Genomic DNA, 17,043 nt, shown 5'->3' on the forward strand with positions numbered 1-17,043 from the left:
TGCATGCAGCCACGAAGACCCAAAAATAAATAAATAAATTTATTTTTTTAAAAAAATATTAAAAAAAAAGATGTGAGCCGGAAGAGCCTTTTATTGGGGGAGGGGGAAGTATTGCGAATGAGAGACATTTTATAGGAAAATCGTGAAATTCAGTTTCTACCATGACATAAAATTCTGCAAAGGATTTTTGAATTTTGGTAGTTGGGAGCCAGACAGTGGCATTCAAGGTGGAAAGAATAAAATTTTTTTGAGGAGATAGATGGAAGAAAAATCAAAGAATGTCAGAGCTCTCTATGCCAGGTCCGAAGCTAGTTATTTCCCTTTGACTTATGATTTTAGCAACCCCTCAAAATTGGTATTATGTTCATTTTTCCAAATGAAGAAAAAGACAGAGTCACACAGCTAAATAAGTAGAGGCAGCAAGATTCAAACACAGGCTAGTCTGGCTCTGGCCCGGTTCTCTCAATGAGAATTGAAGAAATTCATTGTTAGCCCTCAGTGCTCTTATGACTGATCCCCTTGCTTATTGGGTTATTCGTTTGCTATGTGCCTCCTGCAAGTAGCACTTGCAAGTGAGCAGTCTGTGTTGTTCAGTTATATGGTTATATCCCCAGTACTTAGAACAGCGCAAGGCATCCGATACAAGTTTTTTACCCTACAAAAACAAGTGAACACGCAAATAAGTCATAGACCTGGCAGTGGAAACCGAGCCTCTCCACTCACATTTCCCTTATTTGTCACAGCTGACCACAGTCCCTTTTTCTTGGTTTTCTCAACCACCACTTGTGTCCAAACATCCCAACCAATATACAAAATGAATAACAATGCTTGATGTGAGAAGTTCATATAACCAGAGGCTACTCCATAATGCTTGCTTGTAGAAAATGCTGACATAATCTAAAAGACTCCAGGAAAAACCTGCTGAGACATGATGTTTCTCTTCTTCTCCACTTTCTTAACTGCTACCCACCCCTCTATAACAATAATAGTAAAAAGAGTAAACCTGATTAAACATAGTGTGACCTCCTTACCACCCTTCCTAGGACCCAGTGATGTGTGTGTTTGGTTGGCTTATGCATCTGCTTGAATTAATTTTATATAGTGTCCTGAGAATTTTATTTTCCTCATAATTTGGCACTTGACCAAATAGTGGTCAAAGTAGAAAAATGGGTCTTTGCATGATGGTTTGATACTTCCCCCAAAAAAGAATGTTCTGGCCTTTGATGTATTTGTTTTGTATCTAGGAGGTGGTGGGACTCATTGTCTTTAAAAACCTGGTTCATTTGAGTAACCTGAGACTACTGGCCTTGGAGTTGTGATTTTTTTTTTTTTTTTGTGATACGCGGACCTCTCACTGTTGTGGCCTCTCCCGTTGCGGAGCACAGGCTCCAGACGCAGGCTCAGTGGCCATGGCTCACGGGCCCAGCCGCTCCGCGGCACGTGGGATCTTCCCGGACCAGGGCCGAACCCGTGTCCCCCGCATCGGCAGGCGGACTCTCAACCACTGCGCCACCAGGGAAGCCCTGATCTATTTTTTAAAGCTATATACTATTGCTTTGCCAGTGGACTACACATAAGAATTTTACTACACTGTTTACTGAGACATTGACAAATGAGCCACTTTCTTCTCTTCTGTCCTTAAAACTTAAGTGGAAGAAAGTTCATAGACCCTTTTATATTTTTGCATATAACATTTGTGCAGACTCTTTACCAATGATAGTTTTCATTTTGCATCTTTCTTTTATCATCTTCTGCAAGTTCTTTGTACATTATTTTCCAGTGGTGATTTAAAGGCTAACCATGTGTTTTGAGGCTGTGTATATAATAAAACATATTCTTTGTCATTCAGAACTCTGCATTCTATTGCATACTATATATGTGTATACATATATATATGTATATATATATATACATATAAATAATAGTTAACATTTATTATAAACTCAGAATATGCCTATGTACTGTAATAGCTACTTCATGTGTGTCCTTTCAGATAATTCAGTAATCTTATGAAATAGATTTTATTATCCTCATTAAAAAATAATAGACTTTATTTTTAGAGCAGTTTTAGGTTTACAAAAAAGATATTGAGCAGAAGGTACAGAAATGGCACATACTCTCCCACCCTCCTATTACAGCTTCTCTGGTTGTATCAACTTGAGCTCATGTTGTACATGTTACAATTAATAAGCCAATACTGACACATTATTATTAATCAAAGGCCATAGTTTACATAAGGGTTCACTCTTTGTGTTGTATATTCTATGGGTTTTGAAAAATGTATAATGACATGTATCTGCCATTACAGTATCATGCAGAATAGTTTCATTGCCCTAAAAATCCTCTGTTCTCCACCTGCCCTCTTTTTTGTAAGAGAGAAAATTATAACTAGGAGATGAAATTATTCTCCAGGGTTCACATAGCTACATAAGTGTGAGAGCTGCTCGGCCTCCTGGCATCTGTGCTCTTAACTGCATGATCATTTAGAGAATCCTAACTGGGTAAGAGTCTTGCTAATTCTTACTAACTTCATCAACATGTGAAATGTGTAGCAAGTATTTTGCGTGTGCTTTCCTTTGAACTTAAAGTGCGGTGAGAAATATCGCAAGAGATTTTTGATTTTTAATTATTGGAAGTTTGACAAGCCTTGTGAATTAAAGAGGAGCTATTGACTAGAGTAGCATTAGTAAAATGAAAGAGGGCAACAGAATGAATTTTTTAAATGGACAAATAGAAAGGAGAAGTCATATGGAGAAATGAGTCAAAGTTGCATGAAATGTAGAATATTAGCTTAACCATACACCTCTATCTTTGGAAGAATTATCTCCTTAAAAGTGATTTTAAAAATATATGTGAAGGGGAAAGAAAAACATCACTGAAGTTTATGTGGTAGATAGCGTTTAAATTAGAAGGAACAGACAGGTAAGATTGTTTCTCTTTACTCTAGACCCACAGCTTCTGAATACCAACCACCCTGTGCCTTGCTTCCACCCAGTTAACATAGATCTTCATTTTAACCTTGCAGGACAAGACAGAACTGTTTTAGGAAAGGTCTTCTTTGGGTTGTTCTCCTACCTCAATTTTGGTGCAGAAGCTATAGCACAGCAAAGAATGTATAGTTTTAGAATCTGCCTGGATTATGATATTATTTCATGAAAAATCAGTTTATTGCATATAAGCCTTTGCCCCTACTTTTTGCTTATTTTTTTTCTGAGAATTACGGTAATGTTTACTTAAAACTGTAGCTAGGGAGAAGATCTAGCTTTAGCTTAAATCCTGATTTAGCAGTATTGTAGTCCTGAATGACAGCAGCAAGGATAAGCAGTAGTTGCTTGAGAGTCAACAAATTGTGACTTAGTTTCTTCCTATATAAAGTGAACATTAAAAAAAAAATAAAGAAATAAAGTGAACATTAAGACAAAACCATCTCAAAGCTAAAATAGTCATCATTCCTTATAAGGAAGAATGAATGAATGAATGAAGAGAAGCAGATCAAAGGGAGAAAATAAAATAGAAAATGAAAATATGTTTCCCACCATTCCTGAAAACTCTCTTATCCTTTTGGTTTCCGTGAAACCATTTTTTCCCTTTTTTCTCTTGCTCTCCTGGTCTCTTCTCTTTGACGTCTTTAATGAACTCACTCTCACTGTCTCTTCGAATCTTGATGTTTCCCAGGATTCTGACCTCAGTCTTCTCTCTCAACATATTCTCTTTGATCATCCTCGTTTAGATAAAAACAAAACACTGTTTTTTGATGATGGTTACTAAGTAGACATTAGTCTACTTCCTTTGGGCCCAGGAGGTGAAGAATCCCTCATGATCCGCTGCTGAATCATCCATTTTCTCTGTTTTTCAAGGGTCGTAAGAGTGAGGCTGAAAAATTCTTCTTGAAGGCTATTGAGCTGGACCCCACCAAAGGAAACTGTTACATGCATTATGGTGAGTGGTTGATAGTTTTTTTTCCCATGTCCCCCACGTTTACAATGAATGTTGATACGAGATTTAGGTTGTGCTGGCAAAGAACATTTTGAGAGGACATTGACTTTGCTGTTGTGGATGTAGCCTCATGCTATAGTCTTGCCTTCTTGTTCAAAGCAGTCACGTTAACAAGGGCTATGCCTTATGGTTACTTTTAGTAATTTTCATAGGACTTCAGTGGGGCAAGGTATTTTCACAGCTGTGGGGTTTTTTTGGGTTTTTTTTTCAAGTTCAGTTTGGAGTTTAAATGAGGTCTCGTCAGAAAATCATCTTGCTCCTTGCCTGATGCGTGGTATATAATTAAAATATTAGCTCTCTTTTCATTCTAAATGTTAATGTATTGCTCACTGAATGTATCATTTTGAAGTTTTAGAGGCTTACATTTTGGCCTCAGGGTCTTGCTTTCTGGAAGATATGGAGTTACCCCAGCCTGTTCTCTAAATGCCTGAGATTGGGGTCGAGGATAAAAACTGTAAAGGCTGTAAAGGATGTGTCTCTCACTCGGTTTATCTTAATCAGTCTGGAATGAAGTTACATAACAACTCTGTCACACTCCATGCTGTCATTAGTAGTGAGTCATGTGTTCAGTGAGGCGAAGTATATAGCTGGTTTGGTGTCGGGTAAGATGTGCTGATTTCTACCATATTTTCATTTGAACTGGCTTTCAAGGAGCCTAAAAGCATTTACTTTTGCTGATCCCTTGGAAAATAAAAACAAATTTTTGACCACTGTTGTCTTCGATGTGTTTGTTTTATCAAGTAGTAAACTTAAAGATGGATGAAAATGAAAAATCTTGGGAAAATAAAGCTAATATCCTTGTATAATATTAAATTTCTTCTTCCATTTCCCAACTGGTAAAAATAGATCAGTGACAGGCTATGAGTGTGGAAAATGGAAATAAAAAAATGGAGGATACACTTAACCAACCACCGATCCATTTGTTTATATTGTGTGTATATGTTTATAAACCTAGGGTTGTGATACTTTATCTTTCCAGCATAACACAGCATGTAATTTCACACAACTTATTGCATCACCACTCCTGATTTTGTTTCACAATGCAGTTTTATCACCATGTTAAAATAGTAGTCAACTAATTTAAGTTTGCTGCAGAATTTAGTTTACTTCTTCAGGTTTTCTTATATGAAATATTTTAAATTAGGATTTTCTCATGCATATTATTTTGGGTGCCCCTACTGAGCTGAAGTAATTCCCTGATTATTTTCTATGAGTGCTAAAGGACCTCTTGTCATTTTATGAAATAGGATTTTTTTATCCTGGTCTTGCTGCTTGCATTTTCTGTACCTCAAACTAATCCTACCTACTGCATCTTCTAAGCTTGTTTCCCATAATTTTATTATATGCTTTAGATTTTTCACATTCCGTTCCTTTAAACTTCATCATTGCTTCATCTGAAATGCCACTGAAAAAAGTCACTATTTATTAATTTTAAGAGTTAGCCCCCTTATTTATTATTCTGACTTGTCTATCTTTACCCACTTCTATCTTTTTATTTATTATTGTTTTTTATATTACAGTATTCTCCTGAAAATAATTTTTTTTCCAGTGGTAGTAATAGGGAATATTACTCCAATGAGAAATTTTGGGATTTAGTTTTAACAGAAAGTGAAACAAATTCTTTATTTTGTATGTTATTTGGAAAACAGTGATAGATGTTCTGTAGATGCATGTGTAAAACTGATTCTTCTTAGTACTCGGGGTTATTTTAATTTTTTGGCATATACCTATTATTAGAAGTACATTCATTTTCCAAGGGAGGAATGAGTTCATAATTCAATATATTTTTATGAAATAGTTTCAATATTTTTTCCCCACTCTGGAATAGGAAATGGAGAGGACTGAAGATGAGGCATCAAAAAGTAGTAGTTAAGGCAAAATAAGCTACAAATAGACAGGAAGCCCATAGCTGAGGGCCTCATATTCCTACCTCACTGTCCTCAGGTTATTTAAAAATGTACATTTAAAGGAATATTAATGATTTTTATTTGGAAAAAGTCTGCTTCAAATGACTAAAATTTAGAACTGAAAAGTTCTTTTAAAATTATCTAATATAACCCCTGTTGTACAAATAAGTAGATTGAAACCAGGAGAGATGAAGTTGATTTGCCCAAGTTAGCTGTAAGTAACTAAATTTTGGGTCCCTTGATAACCATCATTGCTTTTTCTTCTGTAATATATATTCCATTTCTTTCACAACACTGTAGATAGACAGACAAGTAGGTAGATAGATATTTTTGATTAGTCAGCCCTTCTGTGTAGTTTTAGAATGTCAGATTCATATAAATCATGACTTAGCTTAAAATTCTTAAGGAAGGGTTTTTATTAATTTTAATATGTATAAGATGCAAAGCACTGTTCTCTTTTCAGAAAGTGAGTCTGTGCTATGTAGGCAATAAATAGGATGATGTCATTTTTAGAAGATGATGTGGTGGGCAGTAGGGTACTTCTTGAAACCAAATAGTCAGGTTCAGCATCTTTGAGGAGGTGATATATGAAATCTTAGCTTATGCCAACTCTTTGAAGAGCCAGATAAGAGCATTTAAGACAAAAGAAACGGAAAGTTCAAAGGTCGCAGGCAAGAACAAGCTTGTGTTCACAGCAAAGAAAGAGGCTAATGTGACTGGAGCATATTAAACCCGATGAGAAAGTGGGAGGAGATGAGCTTGGAGAGGAGGCAGGGCTAGAGCCCAGGGGCCTTTGTAACCAAGCTAAGAAGTTTGCATTTTATTTTAAGAGCAATGGAAGGGACCATGTGGCAAGACAAGATGAGAGAAAGGTCAGAGTAGAGCGAGGGGAACCCTATTGCTGTCTCACAGGCAAGAAAATGGTGGTGACTTAGGCCGGGGAGTGTTGTGGGAATGCAAATATTTAAATTGAAATTATACACTTACCTTCCTTAGAAAATTCTAAGGTAATTAATAGGGAGGACCTATTTTCCATTTTTGCACCATCAATATCTAGCATATAGCCGTGTCACAGTATTGTGCAATAAATGTTGAGCTCGATATATTCTTAATTTTAGAATTGGATGGAGGTTCCAAAACTGACTGAAAGTTTGTTCCGTTAGAATTTGTTTTACTCTTTGTCCAAGAAGATGCATACTATGATTTTTATATCAGTTCTTCTCCAACTTACTGGTTATGGATATTCTTAGGGTATTTATGCCCGTGGATTGAATGAATAATAACACTTCTTCAGCTTAAAAATAAATGTTTAAATGAAATGTTAATGTTAAATGAATGTTTATGTAACGTAAATGAAATGGTAAATGTTGTTTTGAGTCTTTTTTTTTTTTTAATGTTTTTGCAAATGCCAGTGAAAATGCCAGAGTCGGTGAGTTTTGTTCTATAGGAAATTCACTCTGCTGGGTGATGGTGTGCTTTTCATTTGCTTGTTAATGATACAAGTGACTTGGAATATGCCATTCAGTTGGGAATAGACAGGAAATTACAGGAATTTATACTGGCTGCAATGGCAATTAGAAGGCAGTATTTAAAAGTACTATTAGTTATTTTTGTTTTGAATCCACTAGTTTTATGTCTTGGGAGAAGGGATTGCATTAGAGATTGCCTTTTTTTCTTCATGTTGGCTTGCAAGAAGGAAAGCGAGGCAGGTTTTTAAAACTGGTTTAATAAGTTTGTTAAATGTAGGCCTCTGTGGTACCTATAGTCTCTGGGATTAAGATTCCCCATCTCTAAAGTGAAAGGGTTGATGTGGGCTTCCATAATGTTTTCCAACTCATATTTCATGTTGTGTCTAATATATACTTAATTTCTCACTGGTCTTTCATCAGAAATTTTAAGGAATGTATAAAAAATAGGTTTCAAACTATTTTATCCATAATAGTATAATGTTGTATTCATATCTCATCAAGCTTACAGTGTACTCCCATGTCCATAAAAAACAAATCATGTCTAGTCTTTACAGAATTTAATTTATAAATGTCAAAGGTGAACATTTGGTGCCCTGATGTCTCATGTGGGCCTGTTATTCAAGGGATTCTCCATGAATTTCCTTTTGGCTCCAGTAGAAAGCTTCTGCCAAAAGAATGAAAGTCAAGACAAGTCCCTCCTTGTCTCTTTGTCTTCCTTTGGTTTTTTTTTATTGTTGTTGTTTTGTTTTTTTTGTTTTTTGTGGTACGCGGGCCTCGCACTGTTGCGGCCTCTCCCGTTGTGGAGCACAGGCTCCAGACGCGCAGGCTCAGCAGCCATGGCTCATGGGCCCAGCCGCTCCGCGGCATGTGGGATCTTCCCGGACCGGGGCACGAACCCGCGTCCTCTGCATCGGCAGGCGAACTCTCAACCACTGCACCACCAGGGAAGCCCCTTCCTTTGTTTTTTAAAGAATTACTGGAAAAAACATTTTTTCAGAAAGAATATATTATAAATCGTTTCTTTATATGCATAGTAGTAAATTTGATATAGACTGAAACAACTAAAACCAATACATATTTGTTATAAGGTGCCTACTATGCTTAAATCTGGGGCAGATGGAAAGTCATTAGATATTAAGCACCAGAGCATAAAAAGTTAAAAGGGAGAAGGTTGTGACAAATGGTAATGGGAAGAAGTACTCTTTTAAGTAGATGTTGGACGGTTCTTCTTTTCCCATCTACCTCTTAACCATAGTTTCTAAGAGCAAAGACTTTATTGTCTTTTTCTTCATTATTGATCCTCTCTGTGGGTGATGTTCATTTCCAACAATAGTGACAAGTCCTGATCTTCTTCCTCCAGTTCAATATTTAGCAAGCACTATACTAGATGTAAGTGTACCAAAATCAAGTCCAGCTGCTCGCTGCTCAAAAGCCAATACTCAAGAGGCAAGTATTGGTAGAAAGGAAAAGTTGATTTAATCAGAAGGCAGGCAATCTGGGGAGAAGGTGGACTCATGTCCCAAAACTAACTCTGAAGATTCTGCTCAGCCATGCCAGTTTTTAAAGGTAAAAATCTCAGTGAATCATCAAGACAGGAGGTCAAGCTCTGCATCGTTTTCCATTGTAGGCAGGCTGGCTGACTCCTCATGATCTTTCTTCAGATGTTATCTTGCCCATGTGGACTGCCTGCAGGATCGTTAAGGGAGCTGCTGGGGGTGGAAAGCTAGTCATTCTTTAACTACTTAATTGTTCATTCCTACTTCTTTTAATTTAGAGAAAGAATCAACAGGTTAGGCAAGGTATTGTGCACATTCAGTAGAGCATAAGTCAGGAGTTAGGTTGAATGTTACCTAGTGATCTCATTTCTATAATTAAGGTTTAAGGGGAACAGAAATAGACAAACAGGAAAGGGGCAAAAGAGCTCTTACAAATCCCCATCTGCCAGACATCATTCCATTTCTGTGGGATTAGGGATGAAGGTCCATCTTCTATAACTTCTTCATGCTGACATAGGGCACCATATTCTCAGAGTAGAAGATGTTGGCATGACTCTGTAGCATCTCTTTGCTGACAATTTTAGTTGCCTGCTTACATATATGGACACAGCAAGCTACAATTATTTTGATGCCGACAAAGGTATAGATTATTATGAGCAACAGTGTTAATCCCATTCACTTGAGGCCAGTTCTTGGAATTGTGCTATCAATAGATTCAGTACTGCTCAAGATGGAGCAGCTTATGTCATGGCTACAATCTGGTCATCATGCAGTTAGCTTTTTCCCCTCTGGTAGTAATTACAGTATCTGTAAAAAAAAACTCAGGAATGTGCATCAGACACTGAAAGATTCTGTGACGCTCTTGTCCTTATCATTAACTACTTGAGTCTGCTCTTTTGTGACTCAGGGAGGCTTGGGAAACTTCAGCTTTTCTACAAACAAGAGTCAGGGGACATGGAGGGACCTTTGTACTTGGGTGGGAATTGGGGTGGGGAGCCACAGGATTCTGCTCAGTTCCACAGGGAACAAGACAGGCTCCAATGTAGACTGCAAACTGAAGAGGGAGGCACAAATTATAAAAATAATGATTTAATTACAATTACAATTAGTTTTTAAAAGGAGACACAGTATCAACTAAGGGGCCTTGACCCGGGTGCCTGGGGTGCAGGAGAGCCGTGCCTGGTGCATGTAAGCTTTAGTTAAATGATGAGTAGGAGTTCTCCAAACAAAAGTGTAGAACTGAGGGGATGCAATAAAGAACATTAAAGCAGAGAAAATGCTTGAGGCAGAAGGCACGGCATGTGTCTGGGGAATAGTTCAAGGACAGAACTAGGACCATAGTTAGATGCTAAGAGAAGATACATAGAATGTACATCCAAATTGAGGAAATCCAAATTATGAGAGCTGATCATTTTTCATCTTGGGCCCACAGAGAAGTGTGGACTTTTTTAAACAATAATTATCTTTATTATTTTGTAGAGGCATTACTATCAACAAGATTAGAATCCTGAAAACTTCTTACTACATTTATCAAACAATTTATGATCTAACCCAGTGTTTTCGGACCCTGATGTTCTTTGGTCATTATCTAACCCCTGTGAGGTAGGAATGGGTCCCAATACATTTGACTAAGATAATAGAAGTTCAGAATTTTCAAGTGACTCTCCAGCTCAGAAATTTTCAACATATGTCTGTAGTGGGAGAAGAACTTGAAAATCCAGCTCTTTCAACTTTTTAAGTCCAGAACTTTCTGTTAATGTTGTAGTCTGTTTTTCTCCAGCATGGTTTATATATATTAAATTTCATTTTAAAAAGTAGTTACTGGAGAAAATTGTTAAAATATTGGGTTTGACTTTTCATCAGTGAACACTAAATGAAGCAGCTTGAAAACTATATAATGGGTTGAATTGGTGAGAGACCTATGGTTTTTATTGTTTGTAATTAAAATAGAATATGGCAGTGAACTGAGGTTGGTTGTAACATTTCATTTTTAATCACGTCAGAAATTGTAAGAGTAATTTTAAAAATTAAATAATGACCTAAATCGTGGTATTTCCTTGATTAAAAATGAAAATATGTTTTTGGCCTTTGCAAAAATTACATTGAGATTCCAGTTATATTCAATGCTTAGGACGAAAACATTTTGCTAAAATATCAGTGCTTTGTGTGTTTTTACTGCTCCAAGGACAGTACAGGCAGCTTACAGGGGTATAATTAGAATTGGATTTTTCTAAATGTTGTTCCAAACTGTTTCACTTTTTGCCTAGGATTTTTTATTTTTAAATTCCCTCTTATAACAATGCGTTTAGTAAGTTAATTTAATCTTCCTACCTGTGTGTATTTTATATGAGATACTTTCCAGAGACGTTTAGAGTTAAAACTTTCCCATGAGTAAAATGGGAAGAAATAGGGAAGGGATTAGCTAAGCTTACAAGCCAAAAATGAAGGGAAAATTAAATGATTAATTTGTTTCAAAAAAGGGATGTAGTTAAAGGACAAATAGTAAAGTGATAGGAAAGAATTTCCTTAAAAGTAAAAGCTAAAAATCAGACTACTTAAGACATGAGAAACTCTGTAAAACTATGAGGAAAATCGAATACAAAGACCAAGGGTTACGAACAAACAATTCTCAAAAGAAGACATATAATATAATAGCTTTTAAAAGATAGGTAAACATACAATTTCATTAGAAATCAAAGAAATTCAAATTCAGGTAAAGAATTCAATGAATTCTTTTTAGCTGCTCTAGCACTTATTCTGAGTAATTCTTCTCTTGGTAATATATCTTAAGAAAATATAATGTGTTTCTATGTTTACCAGCAAAGATAGTAGCATTGCTATTTATTAGAGGCAAAAATTTTAAAAGCATCTAAATGCCCCAAAAAGGAAAATAATTAAATAAATTATGGTTATCCCCTTTTGAGGAAATATTATAAACCCTAGGTTAAATTTATAAAGAATAACAACAACAGAGGCAACTATCTATGTTATGGTACATGAAGAATGATTAAATTATACAAAATAGCTATATCATTAAAAAAGCAAAGTAAAACAAGTAAACAGTGTTAAGAATGGATATTTTAGCTTTTTGGACTTTTACAGTCAATTTTTTTTTGGGGGGGGGACAGGCTTAATGTTTTCTATTTTATGTTTTCTTTAATGAGCATATTAGTTTTGGAAGGACTAAATTCTTTGGCAAAATGTGAAAGTACAAGCATCTTAATCTATTGCTCAGATAGTCTGTAGAAAAGATAGGAAAATTATTATAGTAACCGAATAATTATCCAAAAATTATTTAACAGAACTCAACATGTAAAACTTAAGATAACAATTGAGAAAGGAATAAAAAATAGAGCAAGGCATCTTGTCTGAATTCTCTATTAAATACTGTATTTCCATGATGAATTCATCAAATGTAATAACAGTACAAACATTTAATAAGTGCTTTTGTGTCCTGAGAAATTCGCATTTGATCCCCACAAAAGCCAGGCGATGAGATTACCTGTCTTCATTTTACAATGAGGAAGGTGAGGTCATCAAGCTGTAGGGTAGATTATCTAAGATTTCAATGCCGCTTAGTATAGAGGCAGCATTTGAACCAGAACAGTCCTGACTGCTGTGTTGCACTGTCATCAACTCTATGTCAGTGTAAGAGATGAACACAGATATTTTACATCCATGGATGCTTTGTTGGTGGATGATACAATATGTATCAAATACACTGAAAGTTGGGAATCACTCACCTTTTATTATCATTCGGGACATTTAGAGGTAGAAAACTATTTCTATTTATCTTGTCAAACATGGACAACTCATTTAAGGTCCAAGCTTCAGTGAATGATGAGGTGGTCTTTGTTCTTCTGTTGTTTTTTACCTTTTTATTCTGAAGCCATAAAAGACTTGAAAATAAGAGGGAGAAGTCTTTATGGAATTCATGCATTTACGGTGAATATTCCATTCTTGGTTCTATCTGAATTTTCTTTTGAGGAAGGAGAATAAGTAAGAATTTTGTGTACATATAATATTTATTATTTTGAATCTACTACTTATTGGCCTTTTAAATTTCATTTCCAATAACCTTTTATAGAAAGTATAGTATAAAATACTCCTTAAAATATAAACACTTTATATAAAATTTTAGTTTTCACAGTACAACTAAAACTCTTAATATATTAAGTACATAGTATATCAATCTATAACCCCTATGCAGTGTATACTTGAGCCTTGTAAGCATTTTTCATAAAACACATTTAAAAACCAACTCAGGGCTTCCCTGGTGGCGCAGTGGTTGAGAGTCTGCCTGCCGATGCAGGGGACACGGGTTCATGCCCCCGTCCAGGAAGATCCCACATGCTGCGGAGCGGCTGGGCCCGTGAGCCATGGCCAGTGAGCCTGCACGTCCGGAGCCTGTGCTCCGCAACAGGAGAGGCCACAACAGTGAGAGGCCCGTGTACTGCAAAAAAAATAATAATAAAAATAAATTTAAAAAATAAAAACCAACTCATTATGGTGATAGCAATCAGGCATCACGCAGCCTGGCACCGTTGTCATACAAATGGCCACTTGTTAGTAGTACAGCTGTAAGCAAATGTCTTTACCTCTCCGCGCTCCCATTTCCCCATATGGAAGATGCTCATAATACCATACTTCTGAGATTCCAAAATGACATAGGTCTGACTCACTGTCTTAGTCCATTCAGGCTGCTGTAACAAAATACCACAGACTGAGTGGCTTATAAACAACAGAAATTTATTTCTCACGGTTCTGGAAGCTGGAATTCTGAGATCAGGGTGCCAGCATGGTCCGGTGAGGACCCTCTTCTGGGTTGCAGATTTCCCCTTGTATACTTGCACGGTGGAAGAAATGAGGGAGCTCTCTGAGGCCTCTTTTATGAGAACACAAATCTCAGAGCCCTCGTGACCTAATCACCATCCAAAGGCCCTACCTACTAATACCCTCACCTTGGGAGTTAAGATTTAGACCATAGCACCCACCAAGTTTTATTATATTTCAAAAAAGAAATGAATACTATCGTTATAAAATGTACAAGGATTATAAGATGCTTCACAGTACTAGAATGATTAAATCAATTCAAGTAATATGGTGTGGCCTGACTCCAGAGTTTTCAGAATTTACATAAAGGAAAGTGCTTAGTGTCATGCCAGGCACATATGTATCCATTAATGCTAGTACTCTTATTATGGAATCTCAGTGTCAAACAGTTACATTTCTGACCCAGTGCTGGGTGCTTTTATACACAGTTTGTCACTCCAGTAATCTAACCTGTTAGATCAAAGTAACATTATCCCTGTTTTACAGATGCAAGATTTAAGGTATCAAGAGTGTAAGTGACATAGCGAAGGCCCTTATGCATAGTAACTTGGGAGAGCAAGGATTTGAACCTTGTCTGATCTCCAGGCCGTGATATTTTTATGGTTTGCCTGGTGCTTTCACAGTTTCACTCTTAGGAAATATGAGCCTGGTGGGTCTTCAAATGTGACACAGATCCAGAATGCTGAGATTTTGGAGGACTGCTGGTGGAGAAGCCCACGGAGCTCTCATAATCATGTACTTGAAAGCCTCAGGAAGGAAGGGCAGCTTGAGGTCATCAAGACAGGGAAAGAGCCTGACAGGGGCAGATGGAGGGAAGGAGCTTAAGTAGAGGGGAGTGAAAAGAAAAGACAGGAGGCAAGGCACCAACCCCCACCCTGGGCAGTTTTATTCATGCTGCCTTGTTTATTCCTTCTGAAAACACAGTGAGGTTATCCTTGTTTAAAAAGTGAGGAACCTGAGGCTCAAAACCAGAGAATCTTGAAAATAACCAGGGGGCCTTTCTCCAGCACTGAACACAATACCTCACACAAAGAAGGTGGTCAGTCAATATTTTGTTCAATAAAAGAATGACTGAGGGAGGATAGACTGGCTTTCAGTTGGTTTTACTCTTTCCTTTTCTTATCTCTGCTTCCATTTTTTGCATGGGAATAGAATCTACCTTGTTTAAATCATTTGTGACCAAATCTTGTTTTGCTAAGAAAAAGGTACAGTTAAGTTCTTGTCTTAGTCCACTAGGGCCGCTATAACAAAATACCATAAACTACAGGACTTACGAACAACAGAAATTTATTCCTCACAGTTCTAGAGGCTGAAAGGCCCAAGATCATGCTCAGGTCGATTTGGTGCTGGTGAGGCCCGCTTCCTCATTTACAGCCATCTTCTATCTGTGTTCTCCTGTAGTGGAAAGGAAAAGGGAGCTCTCCGAGGTCTCTTTTATGTGGGCACTGATCCCATTCATGAGGGTCCCACCCTCACGAGCTAAGCACCTCTCAAAGGCCCCACTTCCACATACCATCACTTTGGGGGTTAGGATTTCAGCATATGAACAGGAGGAAGGCACAGACATTCAGACCATAGCAACAATTTACATATGTTCTTTTGAAGATTTTGTATAGGACTCAAAAAGCTATAAAAGCAAGATGACGAGAACTGAATTAAGTTTTGTATTAGGGCACAGAAAATGCACTGGATTTCGTATGGCAGATCTTGGATTTTGGAAGGAGGCACACCCAGCCCTACTGCTGATTATCTCCTTGAGCATGTTCCGCCTTCCGCTAGCCTCTCTGCTGCTCAGTTTCTTAATCTGGAGATGATTGCTACTGCCTCAAGTTGTGAGGATTCACTTGCAATTTCATAAAATAACTAGCATGTAATAAATGCTCAGTAAATTGTAATAATGGCCATTTATTCTTTTAAGATTATAGTGGAAACCATACTAATGTCCTGGAATGAATGAATTGTATAGAAAAATTTTTGAATAAGATATATAAATAAGGGACAGAAATTAGGGGAAGAGGAGACAGAATAAAAACCTAGGAATTAAGAAAAATAATAAATCCTTACCTGTCAACGTGCAGACAGGACCAGAGAGAAAGGGAATAATTGCTTATAAGAAGAAAGAAGATTATAAGTTACAAGTAATTGGGAACAGGGAAAGAAAGGGTGGGGAGGAAAGAGACAGAGACAGAGACTGTTTTTCCAGTCTTAGCTATTTGACTTAGTGACCGAATGCACTTGGGAGATTCTTGTTTGCATTCTGCCTCTGCTTAATTAAAACAATTGTTCCCAAAGGTACGTTCGTGTACCCTGCCATTGACTCCTCCGTGCCTTCGTGGATGCATCTGTAAGTGAATACCTCCACAAAGCCCTTAGGGATGGTGTGGAGCACAGTGAGAAGACTCTGAGCTCTTCTTAGGAAGAGGATGTAAGCTCTTTGACCACCTCTCTCCATTCTAATTACCACCTGCCTTAACTTAGTCTCAGAGGCATGTGCCTTTCTGTAGTGACTTCGGTGTCCGCATTTGAGTCCTCTGTCTGCCTCATCTCTTTCCTTACAGCTGCTTTGTCTCAGGTTACACAATATCCCAGAACAAAGTGAGGCTGCTTACCTCTGTCTTTGATTAGATTGTACCCCTCATTTAGTTATGTCTTTCTCTTCATCTTTAGGTGATGAAACTCAGATTGTTTCAAGTCTTAGCACGAACGTCTCATTCTTGATGAAGCACACTTGATCTCTATTGAATCTATGTATTACTTAAACTTATAATGGGATTGGGTTGCTTCTCCCTCCGTGCCCCTTCCCCCACTCCTCCGCTCTCTCTGGTCTCTTCAACTCCTCCCCAGTCTCCTCTCTTCTCCTCCTTGCTCCCCGCTGATTCCCATTCCCCATCTGACAGTCTTCATAACTCCATCAGTTTCATAACCCTTCTGGAAAGAGTCAGGGTAGAAATAAATGCAATAAAGCAATGCTAACCTTCCTGACCTCCTTTTCAGGTGAGCACAGAGCCCTGGCCTGCTGTTCTTCTACTCTCCTTTGCACTGGACACCTTTCATGCCACCTGTCCAATTCAGGGCAAATTCTTGGCCTCATCCATGTCCCTGGATCTCAGGGACAGATCCAGGGCCTTCCAGCCTCAAAGTGAGCAGTCCAGATTGATCTACTGGGCGTCCTTTTCCTTGTTTCCCCGGCCCACCTGTTTTCTTAGCCAGTAACTGTGGCACATTTATCACACTGAGTCTGTCTCGGTAAACCAGAGCTTTTATTAACTCAGGCGGCCAATGCACAAAAACATAAAGCAACAAAACTCATAGAAGGGCAGGGGAGAGAGATTGGTTTGAAAA

The 17,043-nt window shown here is 37.6% G+C and overlaps 1 protein-coding gene across 3 annotated transcripts in view; it reads left to right on the forward strand.

Moving 5' to 3' along the window:
- The window catches only part of TMTC2 (transmembrane O-mannosyltransferase targeting cadherins 2), a 649,990-nt gene that overhangs the window by 306,750 nt on the left and 326,197 nt on the right, over positions 1–17,043 (forward strand). For all 3 annotated transcript variants that reach the window (XM_082850900.1, XM_082850901.1, XM_082850899.1), the window contains exon 9: positions 3,858–3,939. In XM_082850900.1, the coding sequence (XP_082707026.1) occupies positions 3,858–3,939 (82 nt within the window). The remainder of the gene's footprint in view (positions 1–3,857; positions 3,940–17,043) is intronic.

Source organism: Leucopleurus acutus (genome assembly GCF_964270905.1).
Source record: "Leucopleurus acutus genome assembly, chromosome: 11".
Taxonomy (NCBI): Eukaryota; Metazoa; Chordata; class Mammalia; order Artiodactyla; family Delphinidae; genus Leucopleurus; species Leucopleurus acutus.